Source organism: Leptodactylus fuscus, chromosome 6 (assembly GCF_031893055.1).
Source record: "Leptodactylus fuscus isolate aLepFus1 chromosome 6, aLepFus1.hap2, whole genome shotgun sequence".
Lineage (NCBI taxonomy): Eukaryota > Metazoa > Chordata > Amphibia > Anura > Leptodactylidae > Leptodactylus > Leptodactylus fuscus.
In genome coordinates, this window is record NC_134270.1 from 55,237,702 (window position 1) to 55,257,635 (window position 19,934).

Sequence of the window (19,934 nt, forward strand, 5' to 3'; positions counted from 1 at the left end):
AACATAAAGTCTGGCCCTGTACATGACAGTTTAGTAACTCCATGCAGTGCCGCACCTCTCATGAGGCGACCTGAAGCGAGCGCTTCAGGCGGCACTATGCCAGGGCCTCAGGGAGGGCGGCATTTTTGCTAACCTAAGCCAGTCCAGGACAAGCTGTCCTGGACTGGCTTATCACCGAGCGGTGGTTTGGGGAGGCCGCTGGAGCAGCGCTGCTCCGGCAGCCTCCCCTCACGCTCAGGCAGAGAGCAGGCAGTCTCCGGGCCTACTCTCTGCCGGCGAACGGGGCTAAGCCCCGCCCCTTCACTCGGCCACGCCCCCGATCCACCCGGCCCAACCCCCCGATCCACCGGCCACGCCCCCCCCCCCCCCCCCCCCGGCTTTCTGCAGTTAGCTCGGGCGGCGAAAGGGGAGGGTTCACCCCTGACTCCATGTGCCTCTTATTAATAGCAATTAACCCCATCATGTCCCTCACATTAACCCTTGTGTAAGAGTTACTGATATGTGAGAGACTTGGAGCTACAAGCTATACAGTCCCTCATGACTTCTATAGCCATGTTCATATATATTATCTCTTTCAATGTCATACCTGAGTACCCGCTCACTTATTATTGTCATTTATTTGACCTTTCGCCTTTTTGCCATCCACAGTTCAAGCTGATACCACAATTTCTGGTATGCCTTCTCGCATTATTTGCAACTTTCATCAAGGTATTTACGGTTTTCTTGTATTCTTTTGTTCAAATAATACTATTTTCAGCCATTTTTCCTGACTTAATACACAGATACTTCTTTTGTATTTGTTCATTTATTTTTTCATTGTTTTCTATTTTTTATTCTAGATTTTGCCTGTTAGAAGTGATGTTGTCTCATATTCTGTTATAATTTGTTCTGTATGTTCTCAATCATTTGCCTCTATTTATACTTTGGCTTGTTACATATGACTATATAATATGTATATCAGTGCTTTGTGTACTCAAATTTTGTTTTTCTTTTCTATTCAATGTAGAGTCTGATGATGGTATCTTCATACCGAAAAATGTTTTACTCTACTTGTATATATGAATAAACAGAGAAAATTTCACAGCACAACTCAAGTGTGACGTTCACTTCTTATAATACATTGTGGGTTGGGACCCTATGTTCACACAAGTCTCCAACTGCATCTCTCTATACTATGGGGTCAAGTTTTGTTACCCTCTAATTTATGTGTCGAGGGTATAAAGTTCTAGGATCACCAGCTATTGTAACACCAAATACACTTATATACAAGTATTTGCAGGTGTCATGAAAGCTGGAAGCTGTATCGCACATTAACCACTGTATGACGAACATAGCACCCCTGTATGTCGGGGTAGAGTATAACAAGAAATATTTCATGAAAGTTTCCCTATAAATTAATATTTTTAGAAAAATGCCAAGGGGGGAGCGGGGCAGTGATTAGGCTCTCCTTGCTTTGAAACCATCCCTTATTTTAGGAAGTGGCAAGCTATCTTAGAGAAGCCTCTGATGAATTACTTGCAGTGAGCAGTAAGGAAACATGTCAGGCTGTTACCAGTGAAGCTAAGATTGCTGAAAATTTAAGCAGTTAGCATTGCCAAGAGCTGAGGGCCAGGAACTCAAGGCTAATAGTGCTGTGAATTTAGGCAGTTATCAGTGCCTGGAGCTATTAGTGTGAGAGTCCAGGCAGCTAAAGGCAAACTGAGTGTAGCAAGTGGAATATGAGGAAGCACTCTGCTATCTTACATTGCTGTTTTAAATAGTTAGAAACATTGTAAACAGCTAGTTTAGTTGCTATTTATACTGACACAGGAGCTGAGATAACAATAGTATATAAGAGCGTCCTGTGTATCTCCCAAATGCAACTTACACATTGTATCTGATATGGGGTGTTGAAGGGATCTGAGGAAAGGAGGGGGAGGATCCTTGTTTATTTATTTTTTTCCCCTTGATATCCTAGTAGCTTGAATACCCTTGTTGGCTACTATACCCCCAATCAGACCTATGTGACTATCTGTAGTCTAGCTATCCTACATTGTGATAGGTGATGGTGATTCACTTGTGGGGGAGCAATTTTACATTAAATGTTTTAGCGGGTATTAATAAAAGCTTTTGAGTTTTAATTTGCTACCCTATATTTTTTGGATACTCACTTTATGTCGGGGTAGAGCTATTACCTGGTGAACCGCTTGAGGAGCATTGCTATATTCTCCATTAAATCCCTGAAGAATACACATCAAATGGGTCGTTCCCTAATATTGACCATCATCTTGATAAGACGGTTCGATTTTTCTATTCTATTGGAAATTATTGGATTTTTGGTCTAATTTTAGAGTAGACATATTAAATGTTAAGTTTTAACTTATATATTATTAGGGATCCATGCTTTTGGTTTTTACATTGACGTCTTAGCGACAGAACAAAGTTGCACATTGGACACATTGAGCAGCCATATTACCACTGCCCTGTTGCCAGTGACTGCCCATCAACACCTGTAACACTATCACTGCAATAAACAACACGAATTACATTCTGCTGGAAATCCTGTCATTTCAGGGCCTGAACTGATCCTCTGCTCCCTACTGGTCAACACCCAACCCCACACTGTACTGTTCCAATAGACGCCATATTACATACTGCCCTACATCAGTACAGATAATAGTTCTGCTGCACATACAGTGTTTCCCCGAAAATAAGACAGTGTCTTATATTAAATTTTGGTCCTAAAGATATGCTATGTCTTATTTTCAGGAGATGTCTTATTTTATTTTTGTGTGCCGCTGCCACCACTGCACTGTGCTGAGATGTGCTTGCTGCACAAAGACTGTATGAAGAAAAACATTGCAGCCGGCTGAACACTGTGATGTTCCGTGTGCACAGGTATGCCGGCTGCTGACGCCGCTGCGATACGTTGTATCCACTGTTCTTGATGCTGTAGAGTGAGCTGGGAGAATGGACTCCCCACCGCATACGATGCTTAGTGTATGCACAGCGGGCATCTCCCAGCTCATCCTACAGCAGCAGGAACAGTGGATACAATGTATCGCAGCGGCATCAGCAGCCGGCATACCTGTGCACACGGAACATCACAAACAGTGTTCAGCCGGCCGCAATATTTTTCTTCATACAATCTTTGTGCAGAAAAATTATTATTATTGGGGAATGTCTTACTTTCGGGGGGTGCCTTATATTAGGCAATTCAACAAAACCTCTGCTATGTCTTACTTTCGGGGGGATGACTTATTTTCGAGGAAACAGGGTAGTCTGTCAGTGACACCTGCTATTCCTAATTGCTCTTGTGATACTCCTATAGGTATTTTCAATAGACACATGTATAGCATGTCGCAGTGTCTGATAAGTCACCCGTGCAGCCCCAGTGTCACACCAGTTCATTTATTGATCCACATTGAGAATAGAAGAAATCAGTCATGTGACATAGGAATAACATTTCCATTCTTCAGTTTCTAGGCTTCAATTTTTATACTGCTGTTGGTCACTCGGACTCCATACCAGCCCTTCCAGCAAACTGTATCTTGACCGCCATGTGTGAACTGGATGAAACGCACTCCAGGTCCATATTCTGAGAAGGTATGACTGAGCTGTAGGATAAATCAAATAGTCAGTGACCATAATGTCTGTACATGGGTCAAGAACATATGTAACAGGATCCTCAGTGTGTGAGGATATCAAATGCATACCGCGCTCCTGACAGGTAGGGAAAGTGCAGCTGCATCCTCCTCCTCCTCTTTCTCTTATCCTAGTCACTGACTAATATTTACTGTTATACTGGAGTGTGAGGAAGATTGAGAACACATAGGCTAGGTTCACACTTACACTGGGCTTGCTGTCGTTCAGGGCCACTGGGGGACCTGAAAAACGAAGAAATCATCCTCTGCACGGGGTCATTCACACGGAGTAAAGTGGTGCCGATTCTGCCGCGATAACTCGCGGCAGAATCAGCGCTGATAAAAAGCCTCCCATTGAAGCCGCCTCCGTGCGTTAATTTTTTTTATTAGCGCTGACTCTGCCACAAGTTATCGTGGCAGAATCAGCGCCACTTTACTCCATGTGAATGATCCACAAGAGTGGTTACCTGCAGACACACGCGGACCTCATAGTCTATGTGTGTTTGTTGGATTTCTGCCATTTTTATACTGAAATTATATTTTCTATTAATAACCTATCTTACAAAGTTTTACATATTCACAAAAAGTTGTAAAGATCTAGTATTCTAAAAAGATGTTTACCTTCTTCTGAAATAAACACCACACTCATCCATGTGTTTTGTCAGGTATTGCAGTTCCACAAATTCCAAAATTTCTGCTTCCATTAGACCTATAGGGAAATCGCCAGGACGTTTCCGGAGGTGCAATTGACAACAGTTTTAGAAACCCCAGTGTGGCCGCAGTGCGTATTTCTCTGCAATGTAAGGAAGGGATTCGCTAGGATTCCAAACACTTTGCAGGGACTGTAAAACACTGCGTTTTTCTTGTGCCGTTTTTGCTTGGCCAAACCGTGGCATTTACACCACGTGGGGCCCTGGCCTAACAGAACAAAGCTGCATTTTCGCAGACAAAACCCATGGACAAATATGGCACTGTTTCTAGAAGAGAGAAGCAATGTTTTTCTAATCCTGTAGAACCCCTTTAAGCATTATAAGCAGAGATGAACGAGTACTATTCGAAACTCCTGTTTCGAATAGCACGCACCCATAGGAATGAATAAATGCAGCTGGCACACAGGTGGTTAAGTCAAAGTCTGCTTGCCGCCCTCTTCCATTCATTCCTATGGGTGCGTGCTATTCGAAACGGCCGTATCGAGTAGTACTCGCTCATCTCTAATTATAAGTTTTGTAACTTTCTAATAAACTTTGTGTTTCAGTTCCTCAACATTTTCAAAAAGTCTGCTGGTTGTTCGTTTGTAGTCTGAAGATAGTTTGAAGACTACATAAGGCTCTAGTATTTGCCGGAAATGACATTTCTAGAATAACAACAGCTCCATAGTCAGGGAACACCATAAATAATGTAACAGGGCATGAATATTTCATCCATGTAGCAGGGTGCTGCTCCAGATCATCCCATCCTATCTTATACTCCTATCTTATAATAAACCTCTATTAATTATGTCATTGTGACACTGTCCAGGTCTGCGGGTCCTGCAAGTGAGAAAAGAGCATGGACGAAACCTCATGTATTCAAGGTATCTAAGCCTATCATGTGTAATAGTCTGCTGAGCCATTGTATCTAAGTCTATCTAATGTGATACTGTCTGCCAAGCCACGTATTTCTGCTTGTTATGTAAAATCTATGCATATAAGTATCTTGTGATACTGTCTGCTAAGTCTGTGTATCTAATCCTGTTATATGTGATGCTATTTGCCAAGCAGTTGAATGTAAGGGTGCATTCACACGGAGTAACGTGCCGTGTGACCTGGCACGTATACGCCGTGTGAGATTTTGAGCGCCGTATACGCTCCCATTGATTTCAATGGGAGTTAGTCTCGTATACGGCGTGTTATTTTGCGGCGGTGATTTTGCGGCCGCAAAATCACGCGGCGTATACGATCCAGGCTCCTATTGAAATCAATGGGAGCTTATACGGCGCTCAAAATCTCACACGGCGTATACGTGCCAGGTCACGCGGTTACTCCGTGTGAATGCACCCTAAGTCTACCATGTGGGATACTGTCTGTAGAATTAGTGTATAGAAACCTATCATGTGTCAGCTAAGCTAACGTATCTAAGCCTACCATGTGTGATACAGTCTGCTGCAATCCATGGCCATGTGTGGTGCTTCCATGGAAGAAAGAAGACATGAATTTCTTATCTTAGCATATCCCCAAGTCAGTGGCATAACTAGGAATGGCGGGGCCCCGTGGCGAACTTTTGACATGGGGCCCCCCCGACACCGAAGATCTCGACCGAGTCCCTCCTACGCATTCCTGCGCGCTCTATTATGTTCCATAGTGGCCCCTGCACACAGTATTATACCCAATAGTGGCCCCTACACACAGTATTATGTCCCATAGTGGCCCCTGCACACAGTATTATACCCAATAGTGGCCCCTGCGCACAGTATTATGTCCCTTAGTGGCCCCTACAGGACTAAATACTGTCACCGCTGACCGCTATACCAGGACAAATTGTGGATAAAAAAAAATCTGGTCCTGTGCATTACAATTTAGTAACTCCATGTGCCTCATATTAATAACAGTTAACCCTATCATGTCCCTCACATTAAGCCTTGTGTACCTCACATAAGAGTTACTGATATGTGAGAAACATGGAGGTAATAATAAAGTATCTTCATTATTATTACCCCCAAATGTCTCACATATTAGTAACTCTTATGGTGAGGCAAACAGGGGTTAATGTGAGGGAGATGATGGGGTTAACTGCTATTACTATGAGGCACATGGAGTTACTAAAACACAAGTAATCCCCCCAAATGCCTGATAGTAATAAGTATAGTAACCCCAGTACGTACCTGTGTAGCTTCAGTTTCATTTTCCTAGAGCAGCTTCTTCCTCCAGTGCAGGACGGCAGGGATAAGCCCCGCCTCCTCCTCTCATTGGTGGGCAGAGGACAGCAGAGAAAGGGAGGGGGGAGAGAGGGAGAGCGTCCTGCAGCGCTGACAGGAGCCAGACCTGAAGCTCCTGTGTCTCCGTTGCTGCAGCTTCGGGGCCCCCTGTTGGTGGAAAGTATTCCACCAACAGGGGGCCCGATCATTATACTCGGGGGTCCGAAAAGACCTCCGAGCATAATGATAGCAGCGGTAGCAGCTGTCACCGGGCCCCTAATGTCCCGGGCCCTGTGGCAGCTGCTACCGCTGCTATGGTGGTAGTTACGCCACTGCCCCAAGTCTATTATGTGGGTTGTTACCACACACACACTTCCCATCATTTGCTGCTGTCTGCGTATTTTACTTTTGTTGTCCACACAACTCTGTTTTGGGCAGAGGCCCCATGTTGCTGAAACGCAGCTTTTTCTGTTGCAGATTTTGCTGCCTTTTTTGAGTCAAAGCCAGGAGTGGATTGAGCAAAAGGTAGAAGTATACTAGCTTCCTATATATTTCCCATTACTTTGTGTAGTCATTCTTGTCCTTTGGCTCAAAAAACTGGAGCAAAATCTGCAACAAAAACAGCTGTTGGAATAAGGCTTAAAGAGGATCTGTCTCCTAGTATAAAATACAACGTGACATACATCATTTGATTCTCGCTGTGCCCTGAAACATTTTATTTTTAAAATCTGTCCATCCATTCACAAGAAATTGTCCCATGAAAATGATATGTAAACTAGCTCTTATCCCTAGCTCTTAGGTTTCTACCCACTTGGGGATTAAGAACCAGTTTACTTATAATCTTCCTGGGACTATTTCTTGTGAATGGATGGATGGATTTTAGAAATAAAACTACCAAATTGATCAGTGTGAGTACATGAAGCCATACTTGTATAATACTTGTTTGAATCAGTCATAGCTAACAAGATTTTGCATAAGCCATGCCTCAAGCGCTTGTCTCACCTGGTTCCAGGTACCCTCAGTCTTTTTGGGAATAGTGATGTTCTCACTCTTGTATTCATTGATGACATCCTGGCTATCAGACAACAGCTGCACGGTCAGCTCATACGAACATCCAGCGTCAGTCCGTGCTGCATACCTGCAACCATAAGGTTCCCTGAATGGTAAATCTGCCAAGTTTTCCTCACAGACTGCAAGATTATATTCAGGGGGTGACAACTGCCTACAATAACTATAATGGCAGTGAGGTGGTGGAGGTCACTGACTTACACAAAATGGCGCTAGGAGGACAACTGTCTGATGTGTAGTTGAAGAAAGCGTCTTTGTATATGAGTTTTCCCACCTGGCATATGACTATAGCACAAGAAGACAATATCTCAATTTGCATGCAAAGGACACAGCCAGCAGTACAACCTACAAGTTAATGGCATAATTGGCAGGACCCAAAGTAATTGGAAGAATTCACTGGCAGGGTTGCTAGTACTATTGTCTTGGGCAAAGATGCGATAGATAGATAGATAGATAGATAGATAGATAGATAGATAGATAGATAGATAGATAGATGCAGCAGTCTGTTCTATGGTGGGGTCAGTGAGCTCCTCATCCTCAGGTTTCAGGCCCTCGTCTTGAAAGTATAGGTTGTATAGGATCTTCAGATGTAGTGGACAGCGATTGTACAGACAGCTGTGGAGATACATGATGAGCCTGTGCCATCGTCCATTTCAGAGGACAGGGACTCCCTGTGGGGGAGACAGCCATTACAGCTAGTAGGGCAGTTGAACAAGTAAGTAAGGAACTGGTCTTAAGTGTTGAGGATGGAGAAAGCCTCTGGGTGGCGATCATGCCGCAGTGTGAAAACAAGGTAGATCCAACCCCAAATGTCTGGATGTTACAGGGCAGTAGTAAGTAATAAATGATGTTATACCACCAGCTTCATGCAGTGGGGTCAGTAGCGGCTGAAGAATAAAAGTGCCATCAAAGGAATAGTGTTACTTTGTTGGTTTCCTGGGGCAGGCTTAGGAACTGAGCTCCTCCTGTAGTGTGGTGGGAGCTGCTCTCCAACTGTAGCTTGGTGAAAGTTGGATCTAGATGACTGTAGGGTTGAACATAGATGAGTCTAGGACAATCTGGGTGTGTGAATGAAAGTAGTTTCACCCTGATATATTGTGACGTGGTGGTTATCTGGGACAACAGCTCGGTATGTATATGAGGTGGTGGCATGTACAGTAGAACTGTTTTACATATTTACTTTTTCTTTGTCTCATGATGTGTTTTATGATGCGTATTGTACTGAATACACGGATAACTTATTGTATTTTATGATGTACTAAACTTATTTGAAATGGCTAGGGATATTTAGGGATGGACTGGTTCTCTATTAGGGTCAGTATTTTGAGACCGCCATTGTCAGAATAGGATTCTCTTTTGGGGTACAAGGGCACATATTAGGGTAAATTAGTAATACTTCCATTCTTCCAATATCACTTTAATGACTATGCTCTGGTGTTATCGAGATGACCCCAGATTTCTACACTCCCCCCCTGACAGTCTAATGGATCACCGGTAAGACCTTTCTATTACGATTGGATCATGCTTTCGGCTGTATCTTGCTTTGCTATTTCTGGTAATTGATTCATGATGAATAAGGTGCTGGCTAGCAGGATCTTTCTCATAGACAGTTTGGAGAATTTTCTTTGCAGCATTTTGATATTTCACTTGATAAAAAAGCACAATTCCAAAAAGTCAGTACCATGTGTAATGAGTAAAGAAAACAAGAATGCAATGAGATGGAAATCTCATATATCAGATTTTATTCACAATAGAACATAGAGTATATATCAGAAGTTGAAAGCTGACTTAGTTGAGAATCCTCCAGCTGGCTTTTATTTGTACCATTTACTTTTCCAGCCTGTTATTAACCCCGTCCCAACCTCCATGACGCGTTTCTACCATCAATTTCTATTTTATTTTTTTTTTTCAAACAAAATGGACAAGTGTCTATCTTTCAACTCCTGATATGTGTTATATGTTCTATTGGGGATACTCTATGGTTATATGAGATTTCCAAATTATTGCATTCTTGTTTTCTTTACATCTTATACAGTGTCCCCAATTTGGAATAGGGGGTGTAAGATTGTCACATGAATTGTATATTTGCTGTTTAGTCATTGGGTCTGCAGTAGTCTGGTACTTTCTGGAAAGAGGATTCATTCTTTCATTGGCTGCGGAGCAGTTTTTGTCCCTTTGGCATTGCAATTCCAGAGCTGACTCTGTTGTATTCAAAGACTACTGTTATGCCAATGTGTGCCTGACACCTGTGTCTTGTGACTGCAGTTCTCATGCTGAATAAGTTGATTTGTCCTTGTCATGTCGGTCTCCTGATGTTGATCCTGACTGTTCCTTACTACTGACAACTGGTGTTAACTATTCTTGTGCCAAACATTATCTTCTTTAGTAAATGTTGGTGACAATGCGCCTGTGTGAGTCCAGTGTATTACTTAGCTGTGTCAATAGAGCAATTGAGATGTGGGGATCCGGCTGTCAGATCCTTGGGATCGTCAAAATAGGTGGAAGTGTTCTTGGCCTGGTGTAACAGCTAGTTGGGATAGTCAGAGTTATGCCACTGGCCCCTACATAACCATCATATTGGCTACCACCCAGCTTTCCTACCCACAAATCATCTCACCAGTCGCTGACCAGAATCTTGGGTTGAGCGTCCAGCTCTTCTGCAGTATATCCTTCATTAAGTAGATCAATCTTTTGAGATTTACAGCACCATCTGAGGAGAGAAGACCATATATGTACATTTTATGTGACCTCTGTGCCCTCTCCCTCATCTTCATCAATTCTCAGGAAAGACCCAGGCTTCATGGAACTTTTATATGCCATGATTGTTCTATTTACTGCATACTGTATATCACAGGAGATTACTACTGCCAGTATTACTCCGTAGGTACTATATAATAGTATGTACACCTACTGTTCTAGGAGACCCTGGATAATATTAGCAATGACTGCTCATAATATCGCACAGTGATCTACAGTAGTCTGGATAATTGTGAATTTTTCATTTTTTTTTAACTGTAATTTTTATTAAAGTTTGTCAATAAGAAAGAAAATACCAGGACATTAATCAGAAGATAAGTGATTTTTTCTTTTTCTATATCAGACACTTACTCAAAGGATGTAGCAAAATACTTGGAGATTCCATCAGAAGGAAACTTTGCTCCGCAGTCTCCCGGGAGCTCTTCAACTTTCCACCCATCACCTCCATGCTGAACGTCTTCCCAGTGTTCTAGCTCCTCTATATCAGAGAATAAACAATATACAGTACAGTGTCTACTAGAAAATCAGTCACAGGGGGCCAGGAAGATGAGCTGCAAGAGCTGTTTGTTGAAGTCCTCATGTAGAGCTGTTGTAGCTGTCATTATATTTGCCGGACCCTCTTTCAAAGGCAGCACAACCATATGATAAGCCACCAAATAGCTATTGCTATCGCTTTTTTTTTTTTTTTTTTTTTTAAATGTAGATTGTGAGCCCCACATAGAGCTCACAATGTACATTTTTCCCTATCAATATGTCTTTGGAATATGGGATGGAAATCCATGCAAACACGGGGAGAACATACAAACTCCTTGCAGATGGTTTTTTGCCCTTGGTGGGATTTGAACACCAGGACCCAGCGCTGCAAGGCTGCAGTGCTAACCACTGAGCCACCGTGTGGCCCCCTATCGCTTTTCTTTTTAACATGTTACTGTCCATCCTTTACAATTGTGTAGGGGAGCGTTCAATGAACATTTTTGTAACATATTTTATTTAGTAAAAGCTCTAAAGTTCTCCCTTAGCAGCTCTAGCTATCCATGGAGAAATCACTAGCTAAAAACACATCAGGAAAGCTCATATACCTGGCTGTGCAATTAACTGGTGGTATTTTTTTTAGAGCTCCAATTTTGGTAGATATATATTTGGTATGCACTGCACCAGGATTCAGTCGTGGCTAGCCATTTTTTGGACCGAATTCTGAGGCGGCCTCCACCTTAAAATCCAGTCCAAAATTCTCCCTCTGAACCCAGCCTAAGGGCCCCTTCACAAAGGAGTAAACACACGTGTATTTTGGCGAAATACACGTGTAGAAATACACGTGTAAAAATAAAACTCCCATTGACTTCAATGACATTTTACACGTGTATTTTGACGTGTTTTTTTACACGTGTAAAAAAAAATGCCATTGAAGTCAATGGGAGTCTGATTTTTACATGTGTATTTTTTACACGTGTATTTTGCCAAAATACATGCGCGTTTACTCCGTGTGAAGGGGCCCTTAGAATGTGCATTTCCCACAATCCACTTTGCCTCATTCCGTCAGGTTACAAACTGTTGTCACAGCTCATATTCTTTGTAATCATAAGGCTGGGTTTACACGGTGCTTATTTGCTTAAGAAATGCATATAGTTTTCTACAGTATTTCAGTAATAAGTATTCTGCATTACACCTGAATGCTAATGGAATATAAAAACTGCATGCAGTTCTTCAGTAAAAAAGCGCAGTTGTAAACACAGCCTCAAGGGAATCATTGGAGTGTAGGAATAGTAGGAGCGATGAGAGCTGGTGTTATACATCCTATTACTATCGGTATATTATCTGATGAAGGAGGAGGCACTGCTGCACAGATTTACCGACATCTCTAATAATCTTCATGTAAGATCTTCATGTCATGGTTGGGGCAGTTTGAGAGTTGCAACACATCTGCATTCACTTTCATTGGCAACTTTGACCACACAATGGGTAAGTAGCTCTAGCTTAATGGACTGTTTCATTGGGTCTAAGGAGCCCAGTACTCCGGAGGAAAGCACATAACTTCACAATAAAACTGTCAATAGCGTACTCAGTACCATACACTACACGCAGGCTAATTTCCAAATGGGGAGGACAAAATCAAGTTTTTACTTGAGTGCTTCTTTAAGATCTGTACAAAATAATAAAAGCATCGATCAAGTGGCTGGACAAATATAAACTTAAAGTGAGAATCCTGCAAACAGCTCCTCACATGCCAGCTTCTTGAATTACTGTGACATGGGAGTGGAGGGGGGAGGCATAATTGATGGTATCTGCCATCACAGCTGGGTTACCAGGTTATGTTTGTATAAAATTCAACATTCTTACAACATTCTGTCACTATCTTACCTTCCCCGCAGGGGTTCTTGATAAGATTCCTTGCCATTTTTTTGCTATTCTTATGTGAAAGGTCCACTGACACAATCTAAAAAATAGTTTGAAAGGAAAGGGTTAACATTAGAATAGGCCATCAGGTGATCTGCAGATATCCTGGCTATTGGAGCGCCATAGATGTAATATTAATGGCTTATCCTAAGAACAGGCCAACAGTATTATAAAGGTGAACGACACCTTTAATATTCCCCCAATTTCTCACACAAGGTTAATGCTCCCCACAGGATATTGACCCCAATCACTGCCCCATACAATATGATGGACCCTCCATCACAGTCCCTATACAACATAATGACCCCATGACTGCCTCCTTGTAGTATAATGGTCCCCATCACAATGGCCCCTATCAGTGCCATTGTACAAGATAGTGGCCTCCAATATTGTCCTGATACAGTATAATGGCATTCATCTGTGTTCCCTATACAGTGTCTCCCATCATTGCTTCAATGAGTGGTACCCAATTAGTGACCCTTGTACAATGTCCCCCATACAGGATCCCCTCTACACAGCCTCCATTCAGCCCCCCCACACAGAGATGAGTATGAGTATTGTAGCTACCTGTCTGCTCCCTGGCCCCGTTCTTCCTTGTGACGTATCATGTGTGCCTGGAGCAAAAGGGAGTGGGGGGGGGGGGCGGGGAATGGAGAGTTAAATACTGTTAGAAAGACGGTCATCTCACTGCTGTTTTTTAATGACTGTGTGAGTAAAGCCTATGCGTGTGTGAAGGGAACCTAAGGCTATGTCCAAGAAGAAGGGACACTTACTGCATACTTGCCAACTCTTCCACAATTACAGGAGAATCCTCCAAAAAATGGATGACCTCTTGGAAGACTGGACCCTAATGAGAAAGTCCCCTGTACTTTTTATAGATGGAGGCCCAGAGGTGGGTCCTGAAGTCCAGGACAGAACGTCCGGACAGGAGAGGGATTTATATCAGTATATTTAGCACAAAACAGATTGCAAAGATTGAATTCACTGTAACTAATCCTCAGCTGTGATGAATACTGAAAATCAGGAACACCACCACTGCCCCCACCCCGCTTCTGCTCAACCCTTAAACATCAAGTAGTGTCCTGTACATCCAAGAATTCTAGCCCCCTGGTCCAGCAAGCACCAGCACCAGGAATATAGCAGAGCTAAAATTGTCCTAAAAACTCTTTGCATTGTGATACAAAACTATCTTGATAAAGTTAAAGAGGACCTTTCATCAGATTGGGCACAGGCAGTTCTATATACTGCTGGAAAGCTGACAGTGCACTGAATTCAGTGCACTATCGGCTTCCCCGATCTGTGCCCGGGGTAAAGCGCTATCGGTCCCGGTACCGTAGTGCTTTACAGTCAGAAGTCAGTCAGGAACGTCCTTCTCCACAGTAGTGTCTATCGCGCTGTACTGTGTGAGCGGGGAGGAACGCCCCCTCCCTCTGCTCACAGTGCTCATCCATAGACGAGTATTATCAGGAGGGGAGGGGGCGTTCCTCCCCGCTCACACTGTGCAGCGTGATAGGAGCTGCTGTGGAGAAGGACGTACCTGACTGACTGTCAGGAACACCCTTCTGACTGTGAAGAGCTACGGTACCGGGACCGATAGCGCTTTACCCGGGGCACAGATCGGGAAAGCCAACAATGCGCTGAATTCAGCAAACTGTCGGCTTTCCAGTAGTATATGGAATTGCCTGTGCCCAATCTGATGAAAGGTCCTCTTCAATTCAGCAGGTTAGCCGGCATCTCAGTGTAAACCTACCCAGAAGACATGAAACATACCAGATACAATCTAGAACAGATGTAGTTAAGGTTGTGAATATAGCGCAGTCTATAATTTTACACAACTTACTGTAGTATTATACGAGGCTTTACATACAACTGCAGGTAGGCCTAGTACCTTAACTTGACTTAAATATGCTCAAAAAACATAAAATGACAACTGAGCTCTGCTATATCTGTACAGTCATTGTGTAGTCATTATCATTTGCAATCCCAGACAAACTGCAAGCTTTACTCACTTACATAAGCAGCAGAACAGTATAGAGGGGTCGAGACGAAGCGACTGCTCTCTGCACCGTCTTCACAGAACTGTTACTTTATACTTTACTGTCTGGCCTCAGTCCCTTTATATCACACAACAAGCTAGCAATCTCCTCCCTGTATCATCCTGCAGAGAATGCATCTGCATGGGTGAGGCCCACATATAATGATTAGATTTATAAGAGGGGAACTCATCAACCTCAGGGCTCCAGCGACTATAACATGATACTGTCACTTCTCAAAGAAGATAAACCTGTTCTTTCAACAATTTGATAGAACAATAAGGTAACCTAAATTCTTACCACTCCCAGCCCCCCCCCCCCGCCCCCATTGCATTGAGATTGTGTTGACTTGCAGCCAGAGAAATAACTTGCAGAAAGAGCAGCTTAATGGGTTCAGACTACTGTTACCCTGTTTCCCCGAAAATAAGACAGTGTCTTATATTACATTTTCTTCCAAAATATATGACCTGTCTTATTTTCGGGGGATGTCTTATGCAGCGGCTGGAGAGGGGGACAATCGGCAGTCATGCCGGCGCTTCCTTAGCGGAGCGCCGGGATGACTGCCGGTTGTAGGTGGTCCAGGAAGTGAAGGGGGGGGTGTCTTATTTTTGGGGAAACAGGGTAGTAATGTCTATTGTATCAACCAGCTAATACAGATGGATTCTCCCTCTGTCAGAAATTTTTCCTCCTGTTGCCAAAGTAAACAAACATGATGGAAGAAAGCATTTTTTTATTTTTATTTTTTTTTTACATTACAGTCCAGTGAAACAGACATGGAGCATGTGAACGTGCCTTTGTCTAAAGTGTGTGATTTAATTCATATTAAAAGAAAGACATATCCAAACATGTGCACGGCGAGGCAGATGTGCTAAAATAAAATGTTACTTATTTTTCTGAAGAACACAGGCAACGTATCAAAAGATAAGAATGTTTAAAAACCTTGAGGCTTTTCAGATTTATGACCCTTCACAAATTAGCAATAAGCATACTTGAAATGACTAAAGCTATATTCACACAACTGTGAAAAATGAATGAAAGGGACAGTTTTTCATGGTTGCTTTGCATCCAGTGGCGTAACTACCAGGCTAGCAGGGATAGCGGCTGCCACAGGGCTCGGGACATTAGGGGCCCGGCGACAGCTGCTACCACTGCGTTTTTTTTTCTTTTCTTAATAGGCCATTACTGGCTGGAGTAAGGGCCCTATTTACTTACCGATCCTTGCAGTGGTCGGGATCGGTAAGTGATGCCACGGGTCCCACAAACATCATTATTATACTCAGGGGTCTTTTTAGACCCCCGAGTATAATGATCGGAGGACCGGGAGAGGTAAGGTAACATGAAAACTGTGTCACTTACCTCTCCAGGCAGGTTTGGGCCTACTTCTGTGACTCTCCCTGACATCACATGACTGGGGTCTGCGTCCCAGGTCATGTGACATCCCAGATCATGTGACGCCATTGAAGATGGCCGACACCACCGAGGACTGCAGCAGAGCCAAGGATAGGTAAGTAACATAGTTTTTATGTTGGTACCCTACTTCGGTCTCCAATTATTATACTCTGGGGTCTTAAAAGACCCCAGAGTATAATAATTGTTCATGAGTGTCCACAGTGGGGCATAAAACTGTGTGCAGGGGCCACTATGGGCATAATACTGTGTACAGGGGCCACTATGGGACATAATACTGTGTACAAGGGCCACTAAGGGGCATAATAGTGTGTGCAGGGACCACTATGGGGCATAATACTGTGTACAGGGGCCACTATGGGACATAATACTGTGTGCAGGGGCCACTATGGTGCATAATAGTGTGTACAGGGACCACTATGGGGCATAATAGAGAGCACTGGAATGCGGGGGGGGGGGGATTCGGTCAGGGACTTCGGTGGGCGTCGGTCGGGGGGGGGCCCATATCAAAAGTTCACTACGGGGCCCCGTTGTTCCTAGTTATGCCACTGTTTGCATCCATTGGGCACTGGCTTTCACAGATCCCGCAGACTTGAGTCTATTCGAGGTTCTATGAAAACTGGCAGAATAGCAGGTCATATATTTTGGAGGAACGTTAGCTAGGTCCATAGGGTGGGTCATCAATTGAATATTGACAGGGGTCATACATCAGAGACCCCACTAGCCAGCTGTATGAAAAGATTGTAGCATTCAGGCGTGTTGCAATTAATCAGGCCATGTGACCAATGAACATGATATCACATGGCTTGGTACAGTGTCGGCCAAAAGTATTGGCACCCCTGCAATTCTGTCAGATAATACTCATGCTCTTCCAGAAAATGATTGCAAGCACAAACTCTTTGGTATTAATATCTTCATTTATTTTGTTTGCAATGAAAAAAACACAAAAGAGAATGAAAAAAAGTCAAATCATTGATCATTTTACACAAAACTCCAAGAATGGGCCGGACAAAAGTATTGGCACCCTCAGCCTAATACTTGGTAGCACAACCTTTAGACACAATAACTGCGAACAACCGCTTCCGGTAACCATCAATGAGTTTCTTACAATGCTCTGCTGGAATTTTTGACCATTCTTCTTTGGCAAACTGCTCCAGGTCCCTGAGATGTGAAGGGGGCCTTCTCCAAACGGCCATCAAGAGATCTCTCCACAGGTGTTCTATGGGATTCAGGGCTGGACTCATTGCTGGCCACTTTACAAGTCTCCAGTGCTTTCTCTCAAACCATTTTCTAGTGCTTTTTGAAGTGCGTTTTGGGTCATTGTCCTGCTGGAAGACCCATGACCTCTGAGGGAGACCCAGCTTTCTCACACTGGGCCCTACATTATGCTGCAGAATTTGTTGGTAGTCTTCAGACTTCATAATGCCATGCACACGGTCAAGCAGTCCAGTGCCAGAGGCAGCAAAGCAACCCCAAAACATCAGGGAACCTCTGCCATGTTTGACTGTAGGGACCGTGTTCTTTTCTTTGAAGGACTCTTTTATTTCCTGTAAGCTCTGTGCTGATGCCTTTTCCCAAAAAGCTCTACTTTTGTCTCATCTGACCAGAGAACATTCTTCCAAAACGTTTTTGGCTTTCTTAGGTAAGTTTTGGCAAACTCCAGCCTGACTTTTTTATGTCTCTGGGTAAGAAGTGGGGTCTTCCTGGGTATCTTACCATACAGTCCCTTTTCATTCAGACGCCGATGGATAGTACGGGTTGACACTGTTGTACCCTCGGACTGCAGGGCAGCTTGAACTTGTTTGGATGTTAGTCGAGGTTCTTTATCCACCATCCGCACAATCTTGCATTGAAATCTCTCGTCAATTTTTCTTTTCTGTCCACATCTAGGGAGGTTAGCCACAGTGCCATGGGCTTTAAACTTCTTGACACTGCGCACGGTAGACACAGGAACATTCCGGTCTTTGGAGATGGACTTGTAGCCTTGTGATTGCTCATGTTTCCTCACAATTTTGCTTCTCAAGTCCTCAAACAGTTCTTTGGTCTTCTTTCTTTTCTCCATGCTCAATGTGGTACACACAAGGACACAGGACAGAGGTTGAGTCAACTATAATCCATTTCAACTGGCTGCAAGTGTGATTTAGTTATTGCCACCACCTGTTAGGTGCCTCAGGTAAGTAACAGGTGCTGTTAATTATACAAATTAGAGAAGCATCACATGATTTTTCAAACAGTGCCAATACTTTTGTCCACCCCCTTTTTTATGTTTGCTGTGAAATTATATCCAATTTGGCTTTTTGACAATTCTTTTTGTGATTTTCCATTGAAGATAAATTAAATGAAGATTATAAAACCAAAGAATTTGTGATTGCAATCATTTTCTGGAAGAAAATTAGTATTATCTGACAGAATTGCAGGGGTGCCAATACTTTTGGCCAACACTGTATATGAAACTGCTTCTACTTCAAAAAACTGATCTGTGCAGTTCCTACTCCTGCTGATCTTCCCTTCAGATGGACTGTAGTAAAACTGGTTAAATGAGTCGCTGCTCATTGAAATAGTGCAGAAATTTGTGACTGAAGAAGAAGAGATCTTTATATTTTTCCCATGAATATTGTGTTCCATACTGAGTTAAGTTTGTTTCACAGCTAAGAGTTCTTTAAAAGTAAAATCCTCCACCTCAAATTTCAGACTCCATCTTCCCTAGCAGACGAGATCTTTCATAGGCGCTCCCCATCCCCAAGGTCTCACGTTTGTGGTTAAGTTTAGATGATTTTCCACTGACCATGGAAGCCCCAACTTTAAATTTTGAGGATTTATTCACCAAATTAGATAAATTCAGATTTCAGAAGGGATATGAATTTTCTTGTCCAAAGACAGTGGTAAGCTGTGCCAACTGTGCAGAATGGATCCCTGCACAACTCAAGAATGGTGAAGTGTCAGAACTGAAGACGTCATTAAACCGAACACTGACATGGCCTATCTAATGGTGCAGAGGCAAGATAGGAAAAGGTCTGTAGATCTGTTCACTAACATCTGAATCTTTCCTTTTAGAAGGAGACATCTTTGGCCATCAAAATTCAGCTCAATTCCCAGAAAAGTCTTTTTCTATGAAGGAGTCATAGATTTCTTGCGGTTGGGAGTAGATAAAATCAGCAGGTACCTGTCCAAGTAAGGGACTAAAGTCACCCTCTTTTGCCTCACTGAGGCTGCCACTTACTACATTATTTTTGTAAAGAATCTCGGAGCCTGAGACACCTTGAAAGGTAAAGCCCTGCAGTGAAGGTGCATCAACTCCTCCATGATATGGAAAGCCAATCTTAGGTATTTCTGAAAGGAAAGTTGTTACATACGGGTCGTCCTAGCAGGTGATGCGGGTGCAGCTGTCAGGGTCAACTCACTCCATTCACTCAATCTTGCACACAGGGGCGTAACTACCATAGAGGCAGCGGAGGCGGCTGCCAAGGGCCCGGGCCATTAGGGAGCCTGGTGACAGCCGCTACCGCTGCGGTGCAGGGGCCACTAAGGGACATAATACTGTGTGCAGGGGCCACTAATGGACATAATACTGTGTGCAGGGGCCACTAATGGACATAATACTGTGTGCAGGGCTTACTAAGGGACATAATAGAGTGCGGAGGAGGGGGGTCAGTCTAGGTCTTCGGTGTTGGTGTTGGTTGGGGGGGGGGGGGCCCATGTCAAAAGTTCACCACGGGGCCCCGCCATTCCTAGTTACACCACTGCTTGCACACACCTTCA

General features: G+C 43.4%; 1 protein-coding gene across 1 annotated transcript; it reads right to left on the reverse strand.

Annotated features, from left to right (window-relative positions):
* Positions 1 to 3,453: 3,453 nt before the first annotated feature.
* Positions 3,454 to 14,796, reverse strand: LOC142210669 (F-box only protein 2-like). The gene is made up of 6 exons (XM_075279990.1): positions 14,749 to 14,796; positions 12,700 to 12,775; positions 10,693 to 10,819; positions 10,202 to 10,294; positions 7,519 to 7,654; positions 3,454 to 3,596 (listed from the first exon to the last, which is right to left on the reverse strand). The coding sequence occupies exons 2-6, from the start codon at positions 12,734 to 12,736 to the stop codon at positions 3,462 to 3,464; spliced, it is 528 nt and encodes a 175-aa protein (XP_075136091.1). The 5' UTR covers positions 12,737 to 12,775; positions 14,749 to 14,796; the 3' UTR covers positions 3,454 to 3,461.
* Between the last annotated feature and the right edge of the window lie 5,138 nt (positions 14,797 to 19,934).

What these genes read in the sequence shown, in the direction of transcription:
- LOC142210669 (XM_075279990.1), bottom strand. Translation starts at nt 12,736, where the DNA reads ATGGCAAGGAATCTTATCAAGAACCCCTGCGGGGAAG. An exon ending in TATTTTGCTACATCCTTTGA is followed by an intron (nt 10,295 to 10,692) that starts GTAAGTGTCTGA and finishes TTCTCTCCTCAG; the next exon opens with ATGGTGCTGTAAATCTCAAA. An exon ending in CTGAGGGTACCTGGAACCAG is followed by an intron (nt 3,597 to 7,518) that starts GTGAGACAAGCG and finishes TTTATCCTACAG; the next exon opens with CTCAGTCATACCTTCTCAGA.